Here is a 24819-nt window from a genome sequence, read left to right on the forward strand (position 1 = left end):
AAGATGCAGTCGTATCCTCAGTGTCAGCACTGGCGTGTTTTAAGTGCAGTCATAACCTCAGTGTCAGCACTGGCGTGTTGTTTTAAGTGCAGTCATAACCTCAGTGTCAGCACTGGTGTGTTATAAGATGCAGTCATATCCTCAGTGCCAGCACTGGTGTGTTATAAGATGCAGTCATAACCTCAGTGCCAGCACTGGTGTGTTATAAGATGCAGTCATATCCTCAGTGCCAGCACTGGCGTGTTATAAGTGCAGTCATAACCTCAATGCCAGCACTGGTGTGTTATAAGATGCAGTCATAACCTCAGTGTCAGCACTGGTGTGTTATAAGATGCAGTCGTATCCTCAGTGTCAGCACTGGCGTGTTTAAAGTGCAGTCATAACCTCAGTGTCAGCACTGGTGTGTTATAAGATGCAGTCATATCCTCAGTGCCAGCACTGGTGCGTTATAAGATGCAGTCATAACCTCAGTGCCAGCACTGGTGTGTTATAAGATGCAGTCACAACCTCAGTGCCAGCACTGGTGTGTTATAAGATGCAGTCATATCCTCAGTGCCTGCACTTGTGCGTTATAAGATGCAATCATAACCTCAGTGCCAGCAGTGGTAATATAAAGTGCACATTCATGACCTCATTTCCTATACTGGTGTCATATAAATGGGAACAGGCTACACCGATACATTTCCCACAGATGACAATCCTGAGATATTCGTCACAAAGAAGACAAACCTGATATTTTCCCTATGGATGATAATATTTTCTCTTCCTTCTCCACAGCCCTGGTCAGTTTTATGTTTCCTTTTTTATTTGTCCTCAATACATACATGTGATAAGTTCAGAATCCCAAAACTGGAGGTTTGCCATTTTTCAGCTGGAGTTGGGGTCTCAAAACTGGAGGTTTTTTATCGACATAAATTAAGCACGCGGTCACATAACTTAGAGGCAAAAACCAACATTTTTGGCCACACAGTAATGTATAATTATAAGTCTACACCAAAAGAAATAATCCTCATAACTCTTGATTTGAATTTTGACAGAGTTATGCCACTTCTTAACTTCATTTGTTTTGTTAAAGTTTTAAAGAACTCCGTAAGGGGAAATAACACTCCTGTTCAAAAATAGTAATGGGTTGGTTTCTCCAACAATTATATATGTGATTTTATTACCGAGCAAAATTTTTCTTTGAATAATCAAAATTCATTTCAGCTGGGAATTATTTCTTAATGCGTCAAGTGATATTGATCGGAATCCATGCGTTCGTAATATCAAAGAGCTATAATACTTCTTTGGTAATATACACGTAGCTGATGACACAAACTCAAAAAGTCAGGAATTATGGTGTTGTTCATCATTTGTTTTAAATCTGGAGTGTCTGTGCTAGTGCCACACATGGCCTTCGATGTGCCGGTAGGTGATGAAGTAGGCACGTTCTACGATTGTTCAAATTATACAGTGAAAAGAACAAAGCCCGACTTGTAAGACGTGCACGGCCACGGGGATTCAAATTGAAAATATTTGGATTAAACATAGAAATATTGTTCAGATAAAGTTTTCAAACCATTTGTTATCAGTTGTTTAGTTAAATATTTTAGATCTAGAGCCAAAGCCAGTGCTTTCTTGAAAAAAAAGTTTGTTCATTTTTTGTCCGTCTGTTATCATTTTTGACTGAAATGAACCTCTACCACAAAAACTTAAGCTACATTGTAACCTTATCTGTTAAGAAATTATTCCAATGGATTCGAGCAATGTCGAAGCATTTGTGTGCCCGACTCCGTTTGGTCTCATTGGTCATGTGATTTATTACTTTCCCCTCACCTCTACCGTTTGGAGTTTCACTAGGGGCACAAAGTTGCTCATGTGTCGAAGCCATCTAACTGGGTTTCAGAAGATATGTTATTCCACTTGGGTGCCCGTTTTGTCTTAAATATTCCTCACCCACTGCCGTTAAATGGGCACGCCTTCAGATTAATGTAGAAAAATTAAAATTAAAAATAAGACACTCGTCCCTCAGTAATTATAAATACAAAATAAAAACAAAGGGATTCAGTGAGTTTTAGCAAGAATTTATTTGCAAAACCATTCATGCAGTCTTAAAACATACAGAAAAGCTATCTACTGTCTTAGTCACACTGTAAATGTTTAAGTTCTGTGTTATTCTTAAAGAAATGTTAACTTCAAGTATAATCATAACCGCAAAAAAAAAAATACCCGCTCGCTCCATGTAAAAGCTACCCGCCTCTGAAAAAATCAAAATTGAGAAAAAAAAAAAAAAATTTTTTTCGCTCGCTCGCTCGCTCCCATTTTTTTTTGAAAATTTTCCGAAGAACTATTAATCAATTTGGTATGACCTAGGAGTCGGGAGGTAGGAAGAATCGCAGGTATATACATGTACAAAAATGATTCAGATGCTGTTTTATTACTGATGAGTGCAATATGTTATATTAAGGCTAAATTAGAGAAATCTTTATAATACGTTTCGAACTATTTTATCGACATATTTTCATGCGCTTCGGTCATATTCGGGGTTTTCTGAATTGTTTTAAAGGAAAACACCTTCACTTTTCAAATTAGCCATGATCGGTGTGTTAACAGACCTAAAAACATATTTTTCATGCGAAATGGCGCATTCTTTAACTTTATTGTATTTACATATGTATGAAAATATCAACGGACTGTAGAACAATGTTCAGAGAACAGTTTATATCAATAAAAATATCTGTCGATTAGCCTCAAAAACGGGTAAAAACCTTACGGCGGATTAACCTGCCTTTCAGTGAAAACTGTCAGTATAATATTTTTGCAAGCTCCAGAATACGGTAATTATAGGTCTCAACCGCTTTGCGGTTTCAGCCTAAAAATTACAATGTATCCATCTATTCTTATGGTACACCCATGTTGGACATAATTGTTTAGGACTAGGATTCTATAAAAACTAAATCTATCATTTTACTTAAGAAATTAAATATATCAGATATTCCAGCGGACTGGCAAAATGGCTTAGACCGGTCATGACTCCAGATGTAATTCCGAAATACAAAGTGTAACATCGGCCCAAAATTGACCCTTGGCACTGAAGTGGTTGAACGACAGTCAGAAAAAGATTTATAAAAACTACAAATATATACTTTTTTCAGATTATATATAACCTGAAACTGCTCTGTCATAAAATGGCTTATTAGGAGAACAACATTACATCACTGATGATGTTATATTAATATGTGCATGTGTGCAATTGCAAATAGACTAGTTTCGCTTTGAAAACAGTTTTTCTAAATAGTTTACATAATTAATGTTTTTAATTAAGCCTAAAATAAGTATGATTTTCAACAAAAAAGTAAATAGGTTTTATACATTTTAGAATTTATTACATTGATTTTTAGTGTGGAACTACATGTATTTTATATATAATTATATTCTGTGTACTATACATTCTATACATTGACATCAGATTTGCTGTCTTTAAAGTGGATATCAGATTTTGGCCATTCACGGATTATATTGAACTTTATGCATTGATCATTTACAACTCATTTATGTTTCACTCAACACTTTAATCAAAATTGTTTTTCATGGAGGTATTTTTAAATTTATTTTTCCTATCTGGTTGCCCAACAAATAGAGTTATTTTATCATAAAGTAATAAATTTGAAAACATACTTTGCCTAAGGAAAATGTATTAATATTAGAATATTGATATATTTGTAAAATATTTGCATTAAAAATTAGTATATTAGATGGAATTCATTAGAAACGCAATTTAAAAATTTTTATTCCTCCCTGGCCTAGCAACCAAGCTAGATTGGAATAAAATAATTTCAGCAAGCTACACCACAGCGTTATAAACTGATTTTGGTTCAGATTTCATAGGTGATGTCTACAAATGCAAATTAAACTAACATTGTATGAATTAAAAAATACCCACTTTTCTAACTTTCATATTAAGGGGAGTAATACAAATTTATAAATAATAAAATATACATTTCAAATGAAATTACTCTATTAATCGGTCTTTTTTGTTCTTAAATTATTCTCTACCAGATATTCAAAAGTAAAAATGTACTTAAATGGATAAATAACTGCACCTCTTTAAATTCTACAAATATAATATGTCTACCCTTCTTACCAAGTAAATTGTATGTTATGGCTGCATTTTTTATAAACAGGATTTTCAGTTACAAATAAGACTAGTATTGATTCTATTTTTTACCAACCTTTCACGAGAAAGTTTTCATTATGAAAATCATGAGGTTTAAATGTGTACTGTTCCTTCTATCCTAGTGACAATATGAATTTCAACAATGGAAACAAAAGTTTTACTAAACAATAGAGTTTATTTCCAATGGACATACTTTACATTGAAAAATTTAATAACTTTAATGGAAATATTATATTGCATCTGTTTCATAATGATAGTTTCGACTTAAAACAAATTAACAGATGCATTGAGATAGACTTTTAGACACATACCTTTTTTGGTGGTGAAATGATCATCCTCTTAGGAAGATATTTTTTCAGTCATGCTATGCCAAATGCTTTAAGATTTGCAATAAAAACATTTTTTGGAAAATGTCACATAGAGCTAGTTGCATTGAGCACTCATATGACACGGAAATATCCTCATATCTTTTGGCATGCTCACAAGGAATTCAACCTTATTTGTCAATGATTTAAAGCACAAATTTTGTTTTATAATTGACACATAATAACATCATACACTGATACTGCAGTATTAATTCAATGGATCTAATTCAACAAATTCTATGAATTTCCTGTTAAAAATTGTTTCATCTCATAGTTTGCAACTAAACAATTCCTGTACATAAACTGACAATATTAAAGCTTCTCTTCCCCGATAGTTTACAGTAAAAAACTTATAAATATGTAAATATTGTCAATGTACACATGTAAAGACTTTGAAACATAAAATGCTCATGAATCCATTGTTTTAAGATCAGACTGAGGTCCTACTTACTAAAGATACAAAAATAAAACACAGGACTTAATGTTATATTCACGGCATGTAGGTCTATGGAATGGATTACCAGAGTCTGTTGTATTTTGGGCCTGAGGTATAAAATGGTTTACCAGGAATTATTGTATTTGGGGCCTATTGTATCAAATGATTTGCAAGAACTTATATATTCTGGGCCTAGTGAAATTTGTAATTAATGAGCAGTTCACAGACCACAGTCTGAACCTTAAACCAATGGATTTTAAGCATTTAGTGTTTCCGACATCAGTGTCGTGTGTTAAAACCTCACTCCACCAATCAAGAGTATCCCTTCTTGTAAAACACAAGTACTGTCTTTGTTTGGGGGAGCTCACTTGAACGTTTTATCATTTACTTACAATGACCTCAATTAAATAATTACTGTGAAATCATTAATATTCGTGTTGACTACTTTTCGTGGATTCTGTGGTTAGATCAATCCTCGAAATTTAATCCCAACGAACAAGTAAAATGCCCATTCATTTTATGTTTAAATGTTAAAATCCACAAATTAATATCCCCACGCAATAGTAGTTTTGACCAAAACCACAAAATTTCATGCCCACGAAATTAAATGATTTTACAGTAACTGGAAAAACCTTTTGTTGTACAGAAACATTTGCTTTAAAGTTATCATTATTATAAAAAAAAAAACAACAACAAAAAAACAAAAAAACGTACCAAACTTTTTAACACACTGCTTTGGTGGTTCCAAATATGTGATACAGGAAGGGCAAGCACTGTTCTTGATTCTTTTTGGCAAATTTTGACTTGGTAGCTTAACTGATGGCAAGTTTTTGGTTGCGGGTTTACCCCGCTACCAAAGTTACAAGTGTATTTCTTACAATCACATAGCATCTTTATTTTATTCCAAATTACATTCAAAGGGTGTTCATGTGCTACACAAAATAGTCCCATTCATGAACAATGCATATGAATTATCAATGATCAAGCAGTTCTGATTCAACCTGTATCCATTCAAACTGACCATTTAGATTATATAAGATATCAATGATAAGCTTTTCCAGCCCATGGTTACATCACAAGCTAGTTCAGGCAGAGTTCATCTTAGATACGAGGCACAGTTGTATTTGTTTCTCATTCATGTATATTTATAGACTGGCATTTAAACAGAAAATAAATCTACTCAAACCCGCAACCACCAGATTTCTCAAGGCTTTTATTTATCTGCTTTGTCACCTCTTCTGAGTCTTCAGGACTAAATGTAACAATATCATTTTCACAGACCTGAAAAATAAAATAAATATACAGAACACTTTACATAAGTAATCATTAATTTGGATTTAGAGTAATTCGTAAAACTGTATGTGATTCAAGTTATTTGACTAGACATATCACCTAAACATCATTTCATATTTTAAAAAATTGTGCCACCCCACCCCCCACCCTCTCTCCCCCATCAAAATAGTTACTGTGGTAAAAGTGCTGTGTTGACAAACTGTGTACATTTCATATATGTAAGTAGTGATATGTAAATGATTTATTTATTTATTTGGGTTTTATGGCACACCAACACAGTATAGGTTATATGGCGCCAAACAGGACTGGTTTCAAATCTCATTAATGAAGAGCTTGTCCATATTGGGGCATCAATAGATTAACATAGGTCAGTTTTTTAGCAAGAAGGCTTGAAGTGTTAGTTGCTTATAGGTATCTATATACAGAACTGTCAAAATTTATTAGGAAGCCGGAGTTGGAACAAAGTAACTTTTAGAATCCTTCTGTATGCATACATAAAGTAAAGCATATACATTGTATTAAATGAAAAGATTTAGGAAACCTGATTGTGTTCCAATTTAATAATCTTTCCTCCACAGCATTCATCTTTTCCATTCGGGTCATAATAAAAAGTCTGCTTCCCACAACACCTGTTGTGTCCCGGCTTCTTTTTGACTGGGATTCTTATGCTTGATTTTGGTTCACAGCAGAGGTAAGAGCTGTTTATCAACTTGGTCCCACAACAAACAAGGCCACTAGTTCCTTCATAGATTCCTGAAAAATATATTACAGTTTACAATGTTTTCAGATTTCCATAGATACATGATCATTATTGTTATGTTTACTACCTCTTTTTTATTTAAAATACTGCATTAATTTGCGTTTAAAAAAGTTTAAGGTAAATGTGTTTTATTATTATTATTATTATTATTATTACCATACACTCAGTAGAATAAATCTAATTGTCTGTTAGAAAGCAAAGTACAAAAATATCTCAATATACTGTAATTTTCTCTTTTTGTTTCAGTATTTACATACTTCTGAAGACTACAATTTGTAAAATTTAATGTTGTGGGATATTTTGATACAAATAAGTGTGACAATTGATCTATTTTCCAAAAAGCCATTATATTCCAAAAGTTGATATTTTAACAACTCTTTTTCTCCATCAAGTATAAACTTACGATTTCCACAACACAACTTTGATGCACCAATCTTTACATTGTTGCAACACCGGTACAAGTCTGTATCAATGAACTCAGTGCCACAGCATGTGATATTCATTCCCGGTCTTGCGTGGTTGACAACACCATTACAACAGTCTACCTGCGTTCTCTTGTTGTACGGGTCAAAGTAATCTAAAAAGTATAAATGTCATAAATTTCACTCTTAAGCGGTTAGAAACCATTGTAAAATTTATTATATATCGGGAGAGAGATTATTCATTGGTTTTAGTCTTAGGGTGAAATTCTTTCAACAGGCAAGCACCAAATGTTAACCTGGTAGTTATGCGTGATCTTTCAGGTAAAACAAATTTCTTTCTACAAATACATTCCAAAGCTAGGTTTCCATAAAAGCTTGCTTTTCAAGAAAGGTAATTCCTAGCCCAAAATTGATTTTTTTCTGTTTATAATGACTTAACCTAAACCTTAATCCAAGCAGCCCAATATATGCACCCTTAACACTGTTCTATTTTGTAAGCTCTCTTTTTATCAAGTTATACTATGGTATCTCATTCTTAACTACAGTGCTTGTGTAAAAACCTATTTTCTGATTTTAATAACGCTAACCTTGATTCAAAACATTTCCAAATATAATCTCAAGCTTGTTGCCCTATAAGTTTGTAGTACACCACGTTTTGCAGCAATAAGTTGATCCAAACTAACAATTATTATTATTGCGAGAGAAAAGTCTATTTTTCAATTTTAGTGTTCGTGGCCTTGACTCTAGCAGACCCAAATGTAATTCCAACTTTTCTCTGCATGTAAGCTGTTTCCCTATATACCCCATTCTGAACTTAAGATTTAAGTGAAACTTCCGTTAATAGGCCATTGACCTAATGCATACATAAATTATATAAATTAAGGTTTGAAAAAGTAATACGAAAGAAATAGGTGCATTCAACTTCATAATTTGTCTGATTTAGATTCCACTACATAAGTTCACAAAAATTTTCACTTTAGATTCACGTTCCACTCATGATAATTTTGCTTTGTTTCAGATCATTATTCCCTGAATACTAGAAAAAAAATCTCGTTTCACGTGAATTTTAGATTTCTTTTTTCAGATTTGTATGATCATATATCACTTTTTACCGCATTTCTCGACTTTCTCAGATTTCCACTTCAATGAAATTACGATTTTCCCATGGATCACGTTCACTTCAACCGATTTCCCAGAAAATAAAAATTCAATTTCCGATTCAACGATTTTGAATTTTAATGCTTAAACCAAATTTCATTATTTACCACGTTCAAATGAATATGTTTACATTCCATGTTACTCTTTAATGAATTTCTTTTGCATTTTAAGGCCCAACATTGGACCTCAATCCATGAGTGTTAACTAATAAATGGTTGGGTACAGAGAGTATTTATTATACTGCAAAACGTCTGTGTGACTTCGATTCATTTGCTGTACAATCTGTTTGATTTCAAAGATTTAACTTCATGAATCACATTTGCCCAGTAGCTTTCACGTTTCTTAGACAATTCCAAAAAAATATAAGTAGTTTATAGCACCCGATTTATGTTGACGATTTACTGATTGTACTGTCGCTTTTCGATTTTTTGGTCCGTTTTCCGTCATGAATCACATTTTTCTGTTATTTAACAGATGTTGCACTTGATTGAATAAATTTGATTATTTTTCCACTTCATGAATCACGTAGTAACACGTTTCACCTTAAACTCCGATTATTTTACTTTTTCAATTGGCCTCCGTTCCGTTACTCTCAATCAATCAGTTTAGCATGAATCTTTACAGGGGGACATTACTTACTCTGCAATAAGTGTGTTTTATTTCCTAGACAACAGATGGGGACTTTAACTAAAACGTAAAAAAAGGATGAAGTACTTTCACATTTTAGCAATTAAACATTTAAGAGTATTTTTGCAGTCTATTTTATCGTTGAGGGCATTTCAGCCAGTTTGACTTGTCTGTACCTAAACCTGGTTGTACAAATATAACATGCCATCTTACATGTAGCGAATAACACCCGCGGTTTTCTACGTCATACATTAGTCATGTGACTAATAAAATCGCGAAAAGTTGAAATTGTACTATAATTATGAAATCGTGAAATCGAGAAATTTGTGAATTTGTGAAGTGGAAATCGTGAATTCGTGAAATCGTGAAATTTAATGGTGAAATCGTGAATTTGTGAAATCGTGAAGTTTAATGGTGAAATCGTGAATTCGTGAAATCATGAAGTGGAAATTGTGAAATCGTGAATTCGTGAAGTTTTATCATGAAATCGTGAATTCATGAAGTGGAAATCGTGAAATCAGGAAGCAGAAATCATGAATTCATGAAGTGGAAATCGTGAAATCAGGAAGCAGAAATCGTGAATTCATGAATTCGTGAAGTGGAAACCGTGAAATCATGAAGCAGAAAGCGTGAAATAATGAAGCTGAAATGTCACCATGGGTCTTTCGTATATATACTTCTCTCAAAAGTGCTCATTTGATTGGTCGAAATGGATGCACGCGCTGGTCCACAAATAGCGATATTGATCCAAAAAAGTGATAATGACTCTTCTGGTATCACTTTTTCATATATGTATGAAATATAGGCCAGTCAAACGAGTGCATTTGAGAAGGGCATATAATATAACAAATAAGGTAGAATTTTTTTTTATAGACATCTGTTTTGGTCAATATCATTTTTACAGGTCCGTAAAAACACATATTGACATCAACATAAGTCAATAACTGTATAATACAGTATGGTTTGTTGGGTAGGGGGAACTTAACTCATTTCTTTAAACACTACAACTTCTTCAAAGGCTATATCTACAGTAAAATTCTGAGATAACTTTATTTTTACTCAAGAGTGAGTAAAATGCTTTAAAAAAAAATTTGTGATACCAATATAACAAGAGGGCAATGATGGCCCCCAAAGGCTCACCTGACCTACACCTTTTTATCTTGTTTTTCTTCAGACTCATGAAGTGGTCCATAAGAAGAGGTTCTTAAGAATTTCTATTTGTACCACTTTAAGCTCCAAAGTACTATCAAACGGTACTAATTTGATCTAATCTGTGACAGGTCTTTCCAAAAATATTTAATTTTCAGCTCTGGTGTCCCAAATAAGCTTATAAGCAGAACTATTTACAGCATTTTGAGAAAGGAATATCCAAGGATGCTAATAAACATTTGGTGAATCTGCTATGGGGACACCTAAGTGTAGACAATTGGAACTATTTGTTAAAAAAAACTTAAAAGTACTGAGAAGTGTAGACATAACTTACCATCACCACAAGGTAGAAAGTTGTTTGGTATCACATGTTTCTTATTGTTATTCTCAACAATCTGTTCTAGGTCCCTGTTTACAACCTTGCCGTTCAAACATGCTAAGTCTGTTTCGATACCCCAATATTTTGCTTTGAATTTATCTGGACCAGGTTTTGGTATCAGCTTGGAAGTATCTGTGAAATTTTTAATATACAGATAATAGTTTATTTCACTGTACCGAGTGTGCTGCTTGTGGAAATATTGTGTCTGGTGTATAGGTATATAATTCTGGCATTGTTTGTCCGTTCCTCTGTTTTAAGACATGGTGAAAAGGATTTCAATAAAATATGGTAGAAATGTTCACTGCAATTTGGAAATGTGGCCTAGCAAGTTTCTGATAGATTGTCTAACAGAGATAAGATGGATGGCCTTTGGACTTATGTATTTAGTTGCATTCCATTTTTCCGTTGGGCTAGTTTATTTATTTATTTGGGTTTTACGGCGCACAAACACAGTATAGGTTATATGGCGCCGAACAGGACTACAAATTTTGGTTTCATATCTCATTTACATTGAAATAAAAACATGAGGAATGGAATCAAAATTTGCATACCTGCTGGAATCACAGTGGTACAGCAAAACCAAGTGTTAAGACCCTATTAGTCGTCTCTTACGATCATGCAAGGGTAAGGCAGTGGTTCCAATTCTTTTCATACACAGATCGTCCCAGAACCACATGGGGCCCGTTGGTCTAGAGCTGTATCTCGGATATAATTTGAAGGATTCAAGATAACAAGGTAGAAATGATGCTCTTTGTACCGTAAAAATGTTGGAATGAAAATTAAATTTTGGTTAACTGACTGGCTGCTTATGACAAGTGCCTGTGTAATACTGGTGGTTGCTAAGACAAGTTCAATTGTACATACATATAGGGAAATTTGGAAGACAGCTGACTGGCTGCATAGGACAAGTTGTTGCTTAATGCAGGAGGTCACTGAGATAGGTTCAACTGTACGTAGGGCAAAAAGACAAACCCCTCTGACAGAGATTTCTGTATGAATGGGAATGGGACTAACTTGAAAAACCTTGTAGAAAGTTACCGATCATTTGTGTGTAATTATTCTAACACAAGACAGCAGTTTCTGACATGAAAACGTTTCAGAGCTCTCACTAATATATTTTCCGGAAAAGTGATCATGCCCCTGGGTGTCATGATTCTTTTTGACAAACTTGAATAATTTAATACAATTGGTAAAGGGTCGCCAAAGGAAATTATTTCAAAACAGATCAGCAGTGTATGAAAAGATGACATTTCAAGATTTTTTTCACTTTTAGTATTGGTCGCCATGCCCTCAGCTTCTGACAAAAAGATTTAATGTTTCTGCAATATACATAGTGTAAAAAGTGAAATGTCTCGATCCTCTTTATTCTCACCTTCACAACAGATATATTTATTCTCATCATATATCTCCATCCCACATTTAGAAACAACTGCTCCATTTGGCCAGATTTTACCTCTTAAGCAAAAGTGACTGTTTGTGTTAGATAGATTAAGACCACAACATTCATATCCTGGCTGCCATTGATATACTCTGTGTAAAGTTCCGTTTGGTGTCCAGAGTTTACAGGCTACCTGGTCACGTCCAACAGCAACTTCCAAGCCATACCTGTCATCACAATCTAGAGATAAAAGTTATAATTAGCTAGAAAAAGGAAATTAAAGTTGAGTCAAACCAGTTTCAATTTGCATAATTTTGAAATATTCTGCAACTCTTAATATAACAACGTAAAAAGTTGAATGTCAGTAAGGTAAAGAAAACGTTAAGAGTTTGTTTATTACAGCGATATCCCTTTCCAGCTACTTCAAATTTAGAAGAAACCTTTGCCTTATGCAAATTTACCCCTTCAATGCCCAGTGTGAGACAGACAGGCAATTGTGGACTCTACCAGTAACTGACTACCAGTAACGGACAACAAGTAACTGACTACCACTACCAGTAACTGACTACCACTTCCAGTAGGAACTGACTATCAGTAATTGACTACATCCAAAATCTTCTAAAGATTTATGAGAACTTTTGGTCTTCCCTTCCCTATGGCCAATGCTTTAATCACTAAGCCTTTATATACAGAATGAATATCAGATGTTACCTCTGCAATTGTTTTCACAGCTGCTGCTTTGTAATTTCAATAAGGAATGTGATCTTATAACTTTATTTTTCCCCATATAAAGACTTTTGTGCATTCTGGAAAGCAAAACTTGCATCAGTGATTACCTCCCCTAGCAACCACCAGTGATTATCTTCCCCTAGCAATATGCTAATTTTCAAACATTTTTATATTTTTTTTATCCATATGCTTGCAGTAATGATTACTGTTAAAGTAGAAATTTTCATGCGGGTTTAAATTTCGCTATATTTACGAGACCTTTCATATTGCAAAAATTAATCCTCATGTAAATATTCACCATTAGTATAATTCAAATTATAGGATACCATTTTTACAAACTCGTGAATATTAAACACTGCCAACATACTAAAAATTTCAAATTCGAAAAACTTTTACTCAGCAAAAATATGTGCTTTTACAGTATAAATTAGCTTGCAAGCAAACGAACAAATCATTCTTTCAAAAATCTTTAACAGGGAAATTTTAACTAGATTTACATAACAAGAGGACCATGATGGAACTATATCGCTCACCTGATATCATTGCACTTGAGGACAAGAAGGTCCTCAGAAAAAATACCTAAGTCCAAAGGACAGGAACAACAGGGAAGAAATTTAACCAAAAAGAAAAAAAAATCTTACAAGGTATAGATATGTTAAAATACACCTAAATATTGGAGGTACCATCCATGTTGTACCACAGAAAACTGGTCTTGTGTTTTCCCTATGGCCAGTAATAAAAAAGTTACTAAAATAAGCTATTTATAGTAACATAATAGGGAAGTAATTAAAAAAAAATATTGTAAGTGGACAAAAGAAGGATCTGCCAAATAAATCTGTTGACATAAATGAAATTTCAGATCAGTATCTTCAGTAGTTATGGAGATATAACAATTTTAATTTGAAATAAAGGGAGGTAATTTGACATAAAATCAGTCCATAGTTATCTACCCTGATTGTCTCAGTCCAACTAATAACAATAATGAAATTTCAAATAAGTCCTGTAAGTACTTACTGATATAAATCCATTTTGATTCCAATCAGGGGAGGTAATCAGATATAAAATAACTCTGGAACCTATGATTGCATCTGATTTGTCATGGAATCCAAGATTTATTGTTATTGAAGATATTTTGGAAGTTTGTATCAAATAAAACCATAAATGAAGTCTCTATATGGCTGCAAAAGCCAAAATAGCCAATTTTGGACCTTTAAGGGGCCATAACTCTGGAACCCATGACGGAATCTGGCCAGTTGAAGAAAGGAAGCAAGATCTTGTGGTCTTACAAGTTGTGTGCAAGTCTGGTTAAAATCAAATCATAAATGAAGCTGCTATTGTGCAGACAAGGTCACAATAGCTAATTTTGGCCCTTTCAGGGGCCATAACTCTGGAACCAATTAAGGGATCTGGCCTGTTCAAGAAAGGAACCAAGATCTTATGGTGACACAAGTTTTGTGCAATTTGATTAAATTTAAATCATAAATGAAGCTGCTATTGTGCAGACAAGGTCAAAATAGGTAATTCTGGCCCTTTCAGGGGCCATCACCCTGGAACCCATAATGGAATCTCGCCAGTTCAAGAAAAGAACCGAGATCTTATGGTGATACAAGTTGTGTGCAAGTTTGGTTAAAATAAAATCATAAATGAAGCTGCTATTGTGCAGACAAGGTCAAAATAGCTAATTCTGACCCTTTCAGGGGCCATAACTCTGGAACCCGTAATGGAATCTGGCCAGTTCAAGAAAAGAACCGAGATCTTATGGTGATACAAGTTTTGTGCCAGTTTGGTAAAAATCAAATCATAAATAAAGCTGCTATTGTGCAGACAAGGTCAAAATAGCTAATTTTGGCCCTTTCAGGGGCCATAACTCTGGAAACCATAACGGGATCTGGCTAGTTCAAGAAAGGAACCGTGATCTTATGGTGATACAACTTGTATGCAAGTTTGGTTAAAATAAAATCATAAATGAAACCACTATCGTGCACACAAGAAATTGTTGACGGACGGACGGATGACGGACGAAGGGTGATCACAAAAGCTCACCTTGTCACTATGTGACAGGTGAGCTAAAAAGCAGAAAAATTTATATTTATATGCCTAGCTACGGTATTAGTCTTGTCAATAAAAAACTGTTTGCAAAGACTTTTCCAAAAATGTACAAGTTTATATAATTTATTTTTAATATAATAAAAAAGGATAAAAACCTTTGAATATCGATGAAAGAGTTAAAGGCCACCTAAAAGTGAAAGGAATGCCTAATGAAAAGTTAATATTATATGAAAGCAATTGTCCAACCAGTTGTAACATTGATTGGTTTCAAGTTAACTCCGCACCCACTCCCCACCCACACTCCCTCTACCAAAGTTACAAGTGTATTTCTGATAATCATACAGCATCTTTATTTTATTCCAAATCACATTAAAAGGATGTTCATATACTACACAAAATAGTCCCATCTGGAACAATGCTGATGAATTATCAATGATCAAGCAGTTCTGATTCAACCTGTATCCATACACACTGACCATTTAGATTATACATGTATATAAAATCTATCAATGAAAAGGTACTCCAGCCCATAGTTACATCACAAGCTAGGTCCGGCAGAGTTCCTCTTAGATATGAGGCATATTTGTATTTGTTACAGACTGGCATTTAAACAGAAAATAAATTTACCAAAACCGGTAACCACCAGACATCTCAATGCTTTGATTTTAAATTAGAGCACTTTTGAAAATGATGACATTCTACAACATGAGGTACCAATTGAACTGGAAATTTGCTTCAGAAGAATTTTGTCCGGCAGTGTTTTGCCAATATATAAACAATATATTGACAAACTGATGAGAAAGTTTATGTACAAGCCTTATCTACTTACAAGCAAATTGCTCCGACCTTTGATAAATTTGGTTATTGCAACAGAAGCTGGATTCTGGATTAAAAATAACATCTACCCCACAACATTTAGGATCTCGACTATGACGTCTGTAGTGTTTTGGTAAGTCATGTAGTTCCCCATCACAACAAATCTGTTTCTGTTGAGCATATAGTTGTAATTTTACTACACTGCCGTTTCCTGAAATGATATGTATAAATGGTCTTCTAAAGCAGTATGATCAAAAATAAGTTTTTTCACACAAACAAGGAGCTGCATTTTCAAAATGCAAAATCATGTCTCCTGGTGTATGACCAAGGATGTTGTTTCTCAAGGTTTTAAATTTAAAAATGAAGATCATATAAAGGTAAATATCATTTATATATAGTTCAGTTTATATCATCTCTTTTTCAAGTCTTGCCACAAGGCTTGTTTAGTGTGCATAAGTATGAACTAAATTTGGTCATTTATGTGGGCTGTAGGACCAAACATGTTTTTTTATTAAAGTTCAAAATGCAAAATTATGCCTCCTGGTGTGTGGCCGAGGATGTTGATTTTTGGGGTTTTAAGTCTGAAGGTGAAAGTCATAATTATGCAGGTCAAGATTATTTATACATAGGTCAGTTTATATGCCTTGCCACAAGTATTGTTGAAGGTGAGTTTCAATCAGTTCAATCGCTATATGTTTGAGGGTATAAGAAGAATAGATGTTAGAAACCTATCTGATTACTGCAGTTCCTTTTTTCATTATCCACAAAAGGACCTCGGACATTTTCCGATTCAGATTGCCTATCCGATTAAGGAAAACGTGACATAGGGATAGACTTCTGAAATTGCATAGTTATGATAGTTGAAGACCATTTCTTGATAAATGCGACTTCATTTTACAAGTTTATGAACAAAAAAGAAGACTTTGTAGACATTTCTCATGCTCTTTTCTATTAAAATATGAACATAAATCATTTTTACGTTTTAAACATCTTTCCCACCAGTGACGCAACAAAATAGTTCACATGCCTTTGTAAATAATTATTATATACGTATGCTGCAAAAATGGCACTTGGTCACGGGTGGGAAAGTGTTTAAAATTGAAAAAAAAACTACGTACAGGGTGTCAGCAAATAAATTTTTACATAAATATTTGACACTTATTGCATGTGTTTCCTAAACCTTACATTTATACAGCTTTATTCATTTTTGTAAATATTTCAAGCACAGAAAACACTAAACTAAATAAATAGGGGACATAGAAAGTGAAGCTAGAAAGCAGACAGATCCTTATAAGTATATCTTATGAATTTTTCGATTAGATCTGTTACCTCTTGACAGTCTAAGTCCGTCGATTGAGTGTTATCAGGATTAAGACAACTGCATCTGTCATAAGTCAAGAACCAAGCAAGTGGCTTCGACATATTACATAACTATGTGTGTCAACGTAAACATGACAAAGAAATACAAACGAACTTCTATGGGAATAGTGCCACTTAGGTGCAATTTTTTTACCTTTTGTAGGACACAGTTGAAGCGAACCTAGAATGCATTTTAAGAGCAACATTTGCTTTTATTCGATCCAGCATCCTATACCCTAACAAAAACTACACCAGACACCATCTCATTAACTAACCTAATTGCTTCCAGAACTTACACTGACACCCATAGAACTAATACTGACTCGCCCATAACTAACACTGACACCCCAAGTGGCTCACACGTCTGAAACTTATTTCGAAGCCAACCGAAGTACTAGTAAGGACCTTAAAGAACTAACACAGACACCCCAAGAATATCTATATAAATGTTGATACTAGCTAGTGAAGTTCCATTGATATAAAATGCTAAAAGAAAGGCATCCCTGAACCCGCAGTGGAATAGGCAGTCTCCTGCACCCCTCCATTTCAACTGAAAAAGGCCAACTACGCCAATGTATGGCCAGCTACACCACTGCATGTATTCAATAATAATCCTCCACATAATGCCCGGTCAATATTGTACATGTGTATAAATATAGTATAGCAATAGATGTATAGAAAACAATTAATAGGATATGATCAATGCATCAGTGTTATCATGGGCACTCGGGTGGAAATAACTGAAGTACAGTTAGGGACCAAATGTTTTGTTCCACTTTTATTTTTTCCGTTTCATTTATTTTGAAAAATGTCAATAAAACTGATAATCTGCATGGTATCAGTTTATTTATTGTGTTAAAATTTTTCATAGTAGACATGCCTTAAATACCAATGCTTATTTTAACTAAAAATACATATTTTAAATTTTTCAAAAATATGACCCTTAGTTACAAACTGTTCGAATTTCAAGAAAACGAATATAAAATAAAACTATTTTTTGTGACAGTTTGATAGGAATATAACTTATTTATCTGTATTTGAAGCTGTTATATAAAACTATCAGCTACTGAAGTCAAGAAATAGCATTGAACTTAGGGCAAAATCCCTAGCATAATGTCCGATGTCCTTTAGCAATTATATAAATGTAATTCAATGTAATCTCATACTGGAGCCTTGGTAAAATATTTTGTTTTTGTAATCTGACCGTTTATCAAACATGGGGCACAAATAGGCCTTAGTTTATAACCTGGAAAGGACTGCGACCACCTGACCTTTCTTCTTACCATGTTTGATGAAAGGCCTTAAAGTAGAATACTACATAAAAAATTTATTCAAAGGCTTTTTTTCTACATTTTGCTTTGATATCCCCAAAATGCATAACCATTAGAACAACCTTCATGACAAGAAGTCGTTTAAATTTTTTTTCTGATTTTAACTCTGATGTCCTCTAAAACGGACCTTGCTGGATCATTACAATGATACTACAGACCAAATCTGATGAAGATCTATCAAGCTGTACATGAGAAAAATCTATTAAAAGATTATTCTGTTTCTAGCTCGAAATGCTACTAAAAGAGGCCAATTCTTATTTTAGCTCAAACATATGCTTTTTAGCTAGACACGTTTGACCTAGTGATTTCATGAAAATGAATTTTTTTGGCCACACCTGACGTAGATTTCATCAAAGCAGCTATATTGACTAAAGTTTATGAATATCCAGTATAAAATGCAGTCCCTATTGCATACAAAAGGTTTTTCTTTGATTTGACCAGGTCACCTAGTTTTTGACCCCAGATGACCCATATTAGATCTTGACCTAGATTTCATCTAAACAAACATTCTGATCAAATTTCATGATGATCAGGTGTAAAATGCAGTCCCTGTTGCATACGCAAAGTTTTTAATTGATTTGACCTAGTGACCTAGTTTTTTACCCAAGATTACCCATATTCAAACATGACCTCGATTTCATCAAGGCAACAATTCTGACTTAATTTCATGAAGATCCGGTGCAAAATGCAGTCCATATTGCATACACAAGGTTTTTCTTTGGTTTGTCCTAGCTACCCCAAATGACCCATAATCAAAATTGACCTTGATTTCATCAAGGCTATCATTCTGACCAAATTTCATGAAGATCAACTGAAAAAATACAGTCTCTATCGCATACACAAGATTTTTCTTTGATTTGACCTAGTGATCTAGTCTTTGACCACAGATTACCCATATTTGAACTTGACCTCGATTTTATCAAGGCAATCATTCTGACTAAATTTTACGAATATCTGGTGCAAAAAGCAGCCCCTATTGCGTACACAATGTTTTTCTTTAATTTGACCTAGTGACCTAGTTTTTGAGCACAGATGACCCATATTCAAACTTTACTGACCCATATTCTAGTTTTTGACCACAGATGACCCACATTCAAACTTGACCTAGATTTCATCAAGGCAATAATTCTGACTGAATTCAATGAATATCCAGTCCCTATTGCTTAAACAATGTTTTTCTTTAATTTGACCGGGTGACTTAGTTTTTGACCCTAGATGACCCATATTCAACTCAACCTAGATTTTATCCAGACAAACATTCTCATCTAATTTCATGAAGATCCGTTGTAAAATGCAGCCCCTTTTGCATACACAAGGTTTTTGTTTGATTTGACCTAGTGACCTAGTTTTTGATCCCAGATGACTCATTCAAACTTTACCTAGATTTCATTAAGGCAATCATTCTGACCAAAATTCATGAAAATCAATTGAAAAATACAGCCTCTATCGCATACACAAGGTTTTCTTTGATTTGACTTAGTGACCTAGTTTTGGACCCAAGATCACCAATTTTCGAACTTGGCCTAGATTTTATCAAGGTAATCATTCTGACCAAATTTCATAAGAACCACTTGAACATGAGGGTCATGACGGCCCTATATTGCTCACCTGAGCACAATTGCTGATCAAGTTTTGACAAAGATCACATAGGCATACACACTAAATATAATCGGGACAAAAATATTCTCTTCTAACAACATTTAAAACCAATCTCATTAGATGTTGCTGAAGTATATCCATTTACATAAAATAAATGGAGGTAATTTGTCATAAATTCAGTCAAATGTTATCTACCCTGGGTATCCGGGTCCATCTGATAGCATAAATCACATTTCAAATCAGTATCTTCATTGGTTACTGAGATACACCTATTTTAATTTGAAACAAAGGGAGGTAATTTGACATAAAATCAGTCCGTAGTTATCTACCCTGATTGTCTCAGTCCAACGTATGACCATAATGAAATTTCAAATAAGTCCTATAAATATTTACTGAGATAAATCCAGTTTTATTAAAATCAGGGGAGATAATCATGCATTGGTATATGCATATAGATGATACAGAGTATAAGCCTTTACAACAATATATTAGAAAAGTATTCATATCAATAAACGTTCAATCAAGAGTTATCTGACATGACTATTTCTTACCATGGAAGACATAAATAACGTTTCAAACCAATCTCAGAAGCTGCTAGGTATATTCATTTACATAAAAATAAAGGGAGGTAATTTGTCATAAATTCAGTAAATATGTATCTTCATTGATTGTCCAAATCAATTTGATGGCATAAATGAAATTTCAGATCAGTATCTTCATTAGTTACGGAGATATACTTCTTTTAGTTTGAAACAAAGGGAGGTAATTGACATAAAACCAGTCCAAAGTTATCTACCCTGATTGTCTCAGTCCCACTAATGACAATAATGAAATTTCAAATGAGTCCTTTAAGTACTTACTGATATAAATCCATATTGATTAAATCAGGGGAGGTAATCAGATATAAAATAACTCCGGGACCTATGATTAGTTCTGACACATTCATCACGGAATCCAAGATTTATTGTTGTTGAAGATATTTTGCAAGTTTGTATCAAATCAAACCATAAATGAAGTCTCTATACGGCTGCAAAAGCCGTAATAGCAAATTTTGGACCTTTAAGGGGCCATAACTCTGGAACCCATGGTGGGATCTGGCCAGTTTTCGAGAGGAAGCTTGATATTATGCCAATACAAGTTGTGTGCAAGTTTAATTAAAGTTGATTGCAAAATGTTGTATCTATCAAGTTCACAAGCCAAAATATAGCAAATTCTCTGGAACCCATGACGGGATCTGGCCAGTTTTCGAAAGGAACCGAGATATTATGCCAATACAAGTTGTGTGCAAGTTTAATTAAAGTTGATTGCAAAATGTTGTATCTATCAAGTTCACAAGCCAAAATATAGCAAATTAAGGCCATTTTAATAAGGTGCCATAACTCTGGAAACCATGATGGGATCAGGCCAGTTTCTGTAAGGAACCGAGATATTATGCCAATACAGGTTGTGTGCAAGTTTTAATAAAGTTGATTGCAAAGTGTGGTCTCTATCATGTTTACAATCCAAAAATGACAAATGTTGGCCCTTTAAAGGGCCATATATCTGGAACCCATGACGGGATCTGACCAGTGTTCGAAAGGAACCGAGATATTATGCCCATACAAGTTGTGTGCAAGTTTGATTAAAATCAAATACAAAATGTGGTCTTTATCGTGTCCACAAGGAAATTGTGAACGGACGGACGACTGACGGACGACGGACGAAGGGCTAACACAAAAGCTCACCCTGTCACTACGTGAGCTAAAAATACAGCCTCTATCGCATATACAAGGTTTTTCTTTGATTTGACCTAGTGACCTAGTTTTTTACCCCAGATGATCCATTTTCAAACTTGGCCTAGATTTTATCAAGGTAATCATTCTGACGAAATTTTATGAAGATCAATTGAAAAAATATAGACTGGCATCAGTCATTAGAGTCATTAAATGTAAAGCACTTGGCCATAAAATCAATCCTCTTTGATAACACTTTCTGGAAAAATTTACAATATCTCTTACCTCTGTCTCTTGAGAGGAGCCTAGAGATAAAATGTCAGTGCCAGTATGAAGAAAGAAATTAATATTATTATAGATTATTTGATCTCAACAGACCTTGTTAGTTTATTAAAAAATACAGCTTCTATTGCATACACAAGCTAAATTTTGATGGACGACAGATGACAGACGCCGGACGCCGGACATGGAGCGATCACAATAACTCAACTAAGCATTGCTCAGGTGAGCTAAAAGTTTGGTGTAATTCTGACTAGCAGTTTGAGAGGAGATGTTAAAATAAAAATGTTGACAAAAGACCATCCACCTATACTAATAACTCACCTTGAAAAAAGTTCAGATGAGCTAAAGATTTTGAATTATGCAAATTACACATACCGCAGCTTGACTTAATCAAATGTAAATATGCCTTAACATTCTTTGACTTTAAAATATTTCATTAGCACAGACAAGATTTATTTTCCATGTAATTTTTTAAATTGTTAAAAGCTTACATTAATTTTGTGAAATCAGCTTTTGACTTCAAATGAAAAATGAAAAGGGGACCTTAATTTGTCACAAAATGGATATGGTCACTTACTTCAATTCACTTTGCAACACTACTGTTTCCTGACAAGTGTTACTGTATAATTTTAAAAGTTTTTACTAAATAAATATGGGCAGGTAACGTGTATGTGTATGTTAAGGAAGGGATATGAAATTGGGCGCAATGATTTGATACGACAATATTTAAGAAGAAGATTTTTCCATTACATACATGTAGCGAAAATTTACTACACATCCCAGCGCCTATTTTTAGATGAAACAGAATAATTTGTACGATCTTCTTTTACACAACACAAAAATTGTAAAATTGTTTTAAAACTAGGCCTGCTGTTTCTGACAATCTTAACATATCTAAGTTAGGGAAAACTGACAATTAACTCTGACGACATGTTTTAACACAAATCTAAATGATTTGAACATTCTTGGTAGAAGGTCAAACAAGGACCACTTGTGCAAATTTATTTTTAAATCGAGCCAGTAGTTTCACACAAGAAATTCTTTTACGTTTCAACTATATACATAAAGGGATTAAACTGAACATTCCCTCTGGGCAATCAAATAATTTTAACATTCTTGGTAGAAGGTCTCACAAGAACCATTTACGTGAAATAATTTTAAAATCATGTCAGCATTTATACTCTATAAGATTTTAAATATCGGGGAAAGTGACCACACCACGCCCTCTGACAGCCATGTTTTGAAATGATTGTTTGTTTGTTTTGGGTTTAACGCCGTTTTTCAACAGTATTTCAGTCATATAACGGCGGGCAGTTAACCTAACCAGTGTTCCTGGATTCTGTACCATTACAAACCTGTTCTCCGCAAGTAACTGCCAACTTCCCCACATGAATCAGAGGTGGGTGACTAATGATTTCAGACACATGTCGTTTATCAAATAGTCACGGAGAACATACGCCCCGCCCGAGGATCGAACTCGCGACCCCGCGATCCGTAGACCAACGCTCTTACCTACTGAGCTAAGCGGGCGGGGCTTTTGAAATGATTGAATCAGAATAATCTGAACAGTATTGGCAGTGGGCCACACAAGGACCATTTATGTACAAATATTTTAAAATCGGACATTTTTCTATTTTTAACTCTAAAAGCCCCTATGTGCAATCAGGTGGAACTGTTTGAACAACATTGGTAGAAGACCATCCAATGAACATCCAGACCAAGTTTCATCAAAATCCAGTCAGCAGTTTTGGAGATTTGCTTAGTGACATTTTGGACGACAGACGGAAAATTGTAGATGATGGACACAGAATCATCACAAAAGCTCATCATGAGCACTTGTGCTGAGATGAGCTAGCTTAAAAAGAAAAAGCTCTTACCATCTTTTATTCCGCAACATTCTTGTTGGAGACCATGCTGATCCTTTCTGTTATATACTCCACCACAACAAATGTGTTTCTTCTGGTCTATCATAACTATTCTCGTACCATATGAGCACAAATCTAAAAAAAGGTGTTTAAGCAATACAAATTTTACCTGTTAGACCTGTTACATTGTTTTACCTAGATCAATTTGCATTAAACTTGAAAAATGCTTTTTTTAATATCATTAGCAACTTCTGGATATTTAAAAGAAGCATTTAAATCGAAAGTTGTGGGTTATTTGGTGACTATAGTCCAAATAATTGTAATCAAGAGTTGAATATCGTTATATTTTTATGAGTGGTAGATATCGAGCCCCTCCTCTAGGTAGACAACATGAAATATCAGAATTTAAAATCGGTCTACTCGAGGTCTCATTATTTAGACTGTTTAATGACCATATTAAGTAAAGAATTTCAAAAGGAGAAATAATGGTCAAACACAGATGGTGTGGTGTAACAATATCTAAAGTGTTCACACTATACTAACTACAACAACAACAACTCTGTTCTGTATGATAACTATTATTTAATATTCTACTTAGTTCTAAGATAATATATGCATCAATGTCTTTCTTCATAATTCTCTAGCATAATCTCCGTTACTTCAAATAATCTCTAAACATTAACATTTATACTTCATCGTTAATTGCCTCAGTCCTAATCTAACTTACTCATTTTGCGTGTAACGGGCATACGCATCTAACCTACCTGAGTACCAGAATGATACTAAAGTTTTGTCTCAAAACTTCTGTTTATGAAAGAAATGATTCGTGACTTGAGTCATGCGGCGTGATCAAAAGACCGGGTGTTTATAATTACCCTGTCATTTATCCAGCTGGTCAGTTGTCAAAACTATTAGTAATTTTGAAACACACACGCTGGACAATGCATTAACTGG

General features: G+C 34.1%; 1 protein-coding gene across 1 annotated transcript in view; it reads right to left on the minus strand.

Annotated features, from left to right (window-relative positions):
• Positions 1-4989: 4989 nt before the first annotated feature.
• LOC123541672 (galaxin-like) overlaps positions 4990-24819 on the minus strand; it is a 32852-nt gene continuing 13022 nt past the window's right edge. Inside the window, exons 2-8 of the mRNA XM_045327201.2 lie at positions 23878-24000; positions 15731-15928; positions 12118-12363; positions 10701-10877; positions 7414-7587; positions 6792-7003; positions 4990-6238 (exon numbers count right to left, since the gene is read on the minus strand). Of these exons, the coding sequence (XP_045183136.2) occupies positions 6134-6238; positions 6792-7003; positions 7414-7587; positions 10701-10877; positions 12118-12363; positions 15731-15928; positions 23878-24000 (1235 nt within the window). The 3' untranslated portion in view covers positions 4990-6133. The remainder of the gene's footprint in view (positions 6239-6791; positions 7004-7413; positions 7588-10700; positions 10878-12117; positions 12364-15730; positions 15929-23877; positions 24001-24819) is intronic.

The sequence above is a fragment of the Mercenaria mercenaria genome, chromosome 1 (assembly GCF_021730395.1).
Source record: "Mercenaria mercenaria strain notata chromosome 1, MADL_Memer_1, whole genome shotgun sequence".
Lineage (NCBI taxonomy): Eukaryota > Metazoa > Mollusca > Bivalvia > Venerida > Veneridae > Mercenaria > Mercenaria mercenaria.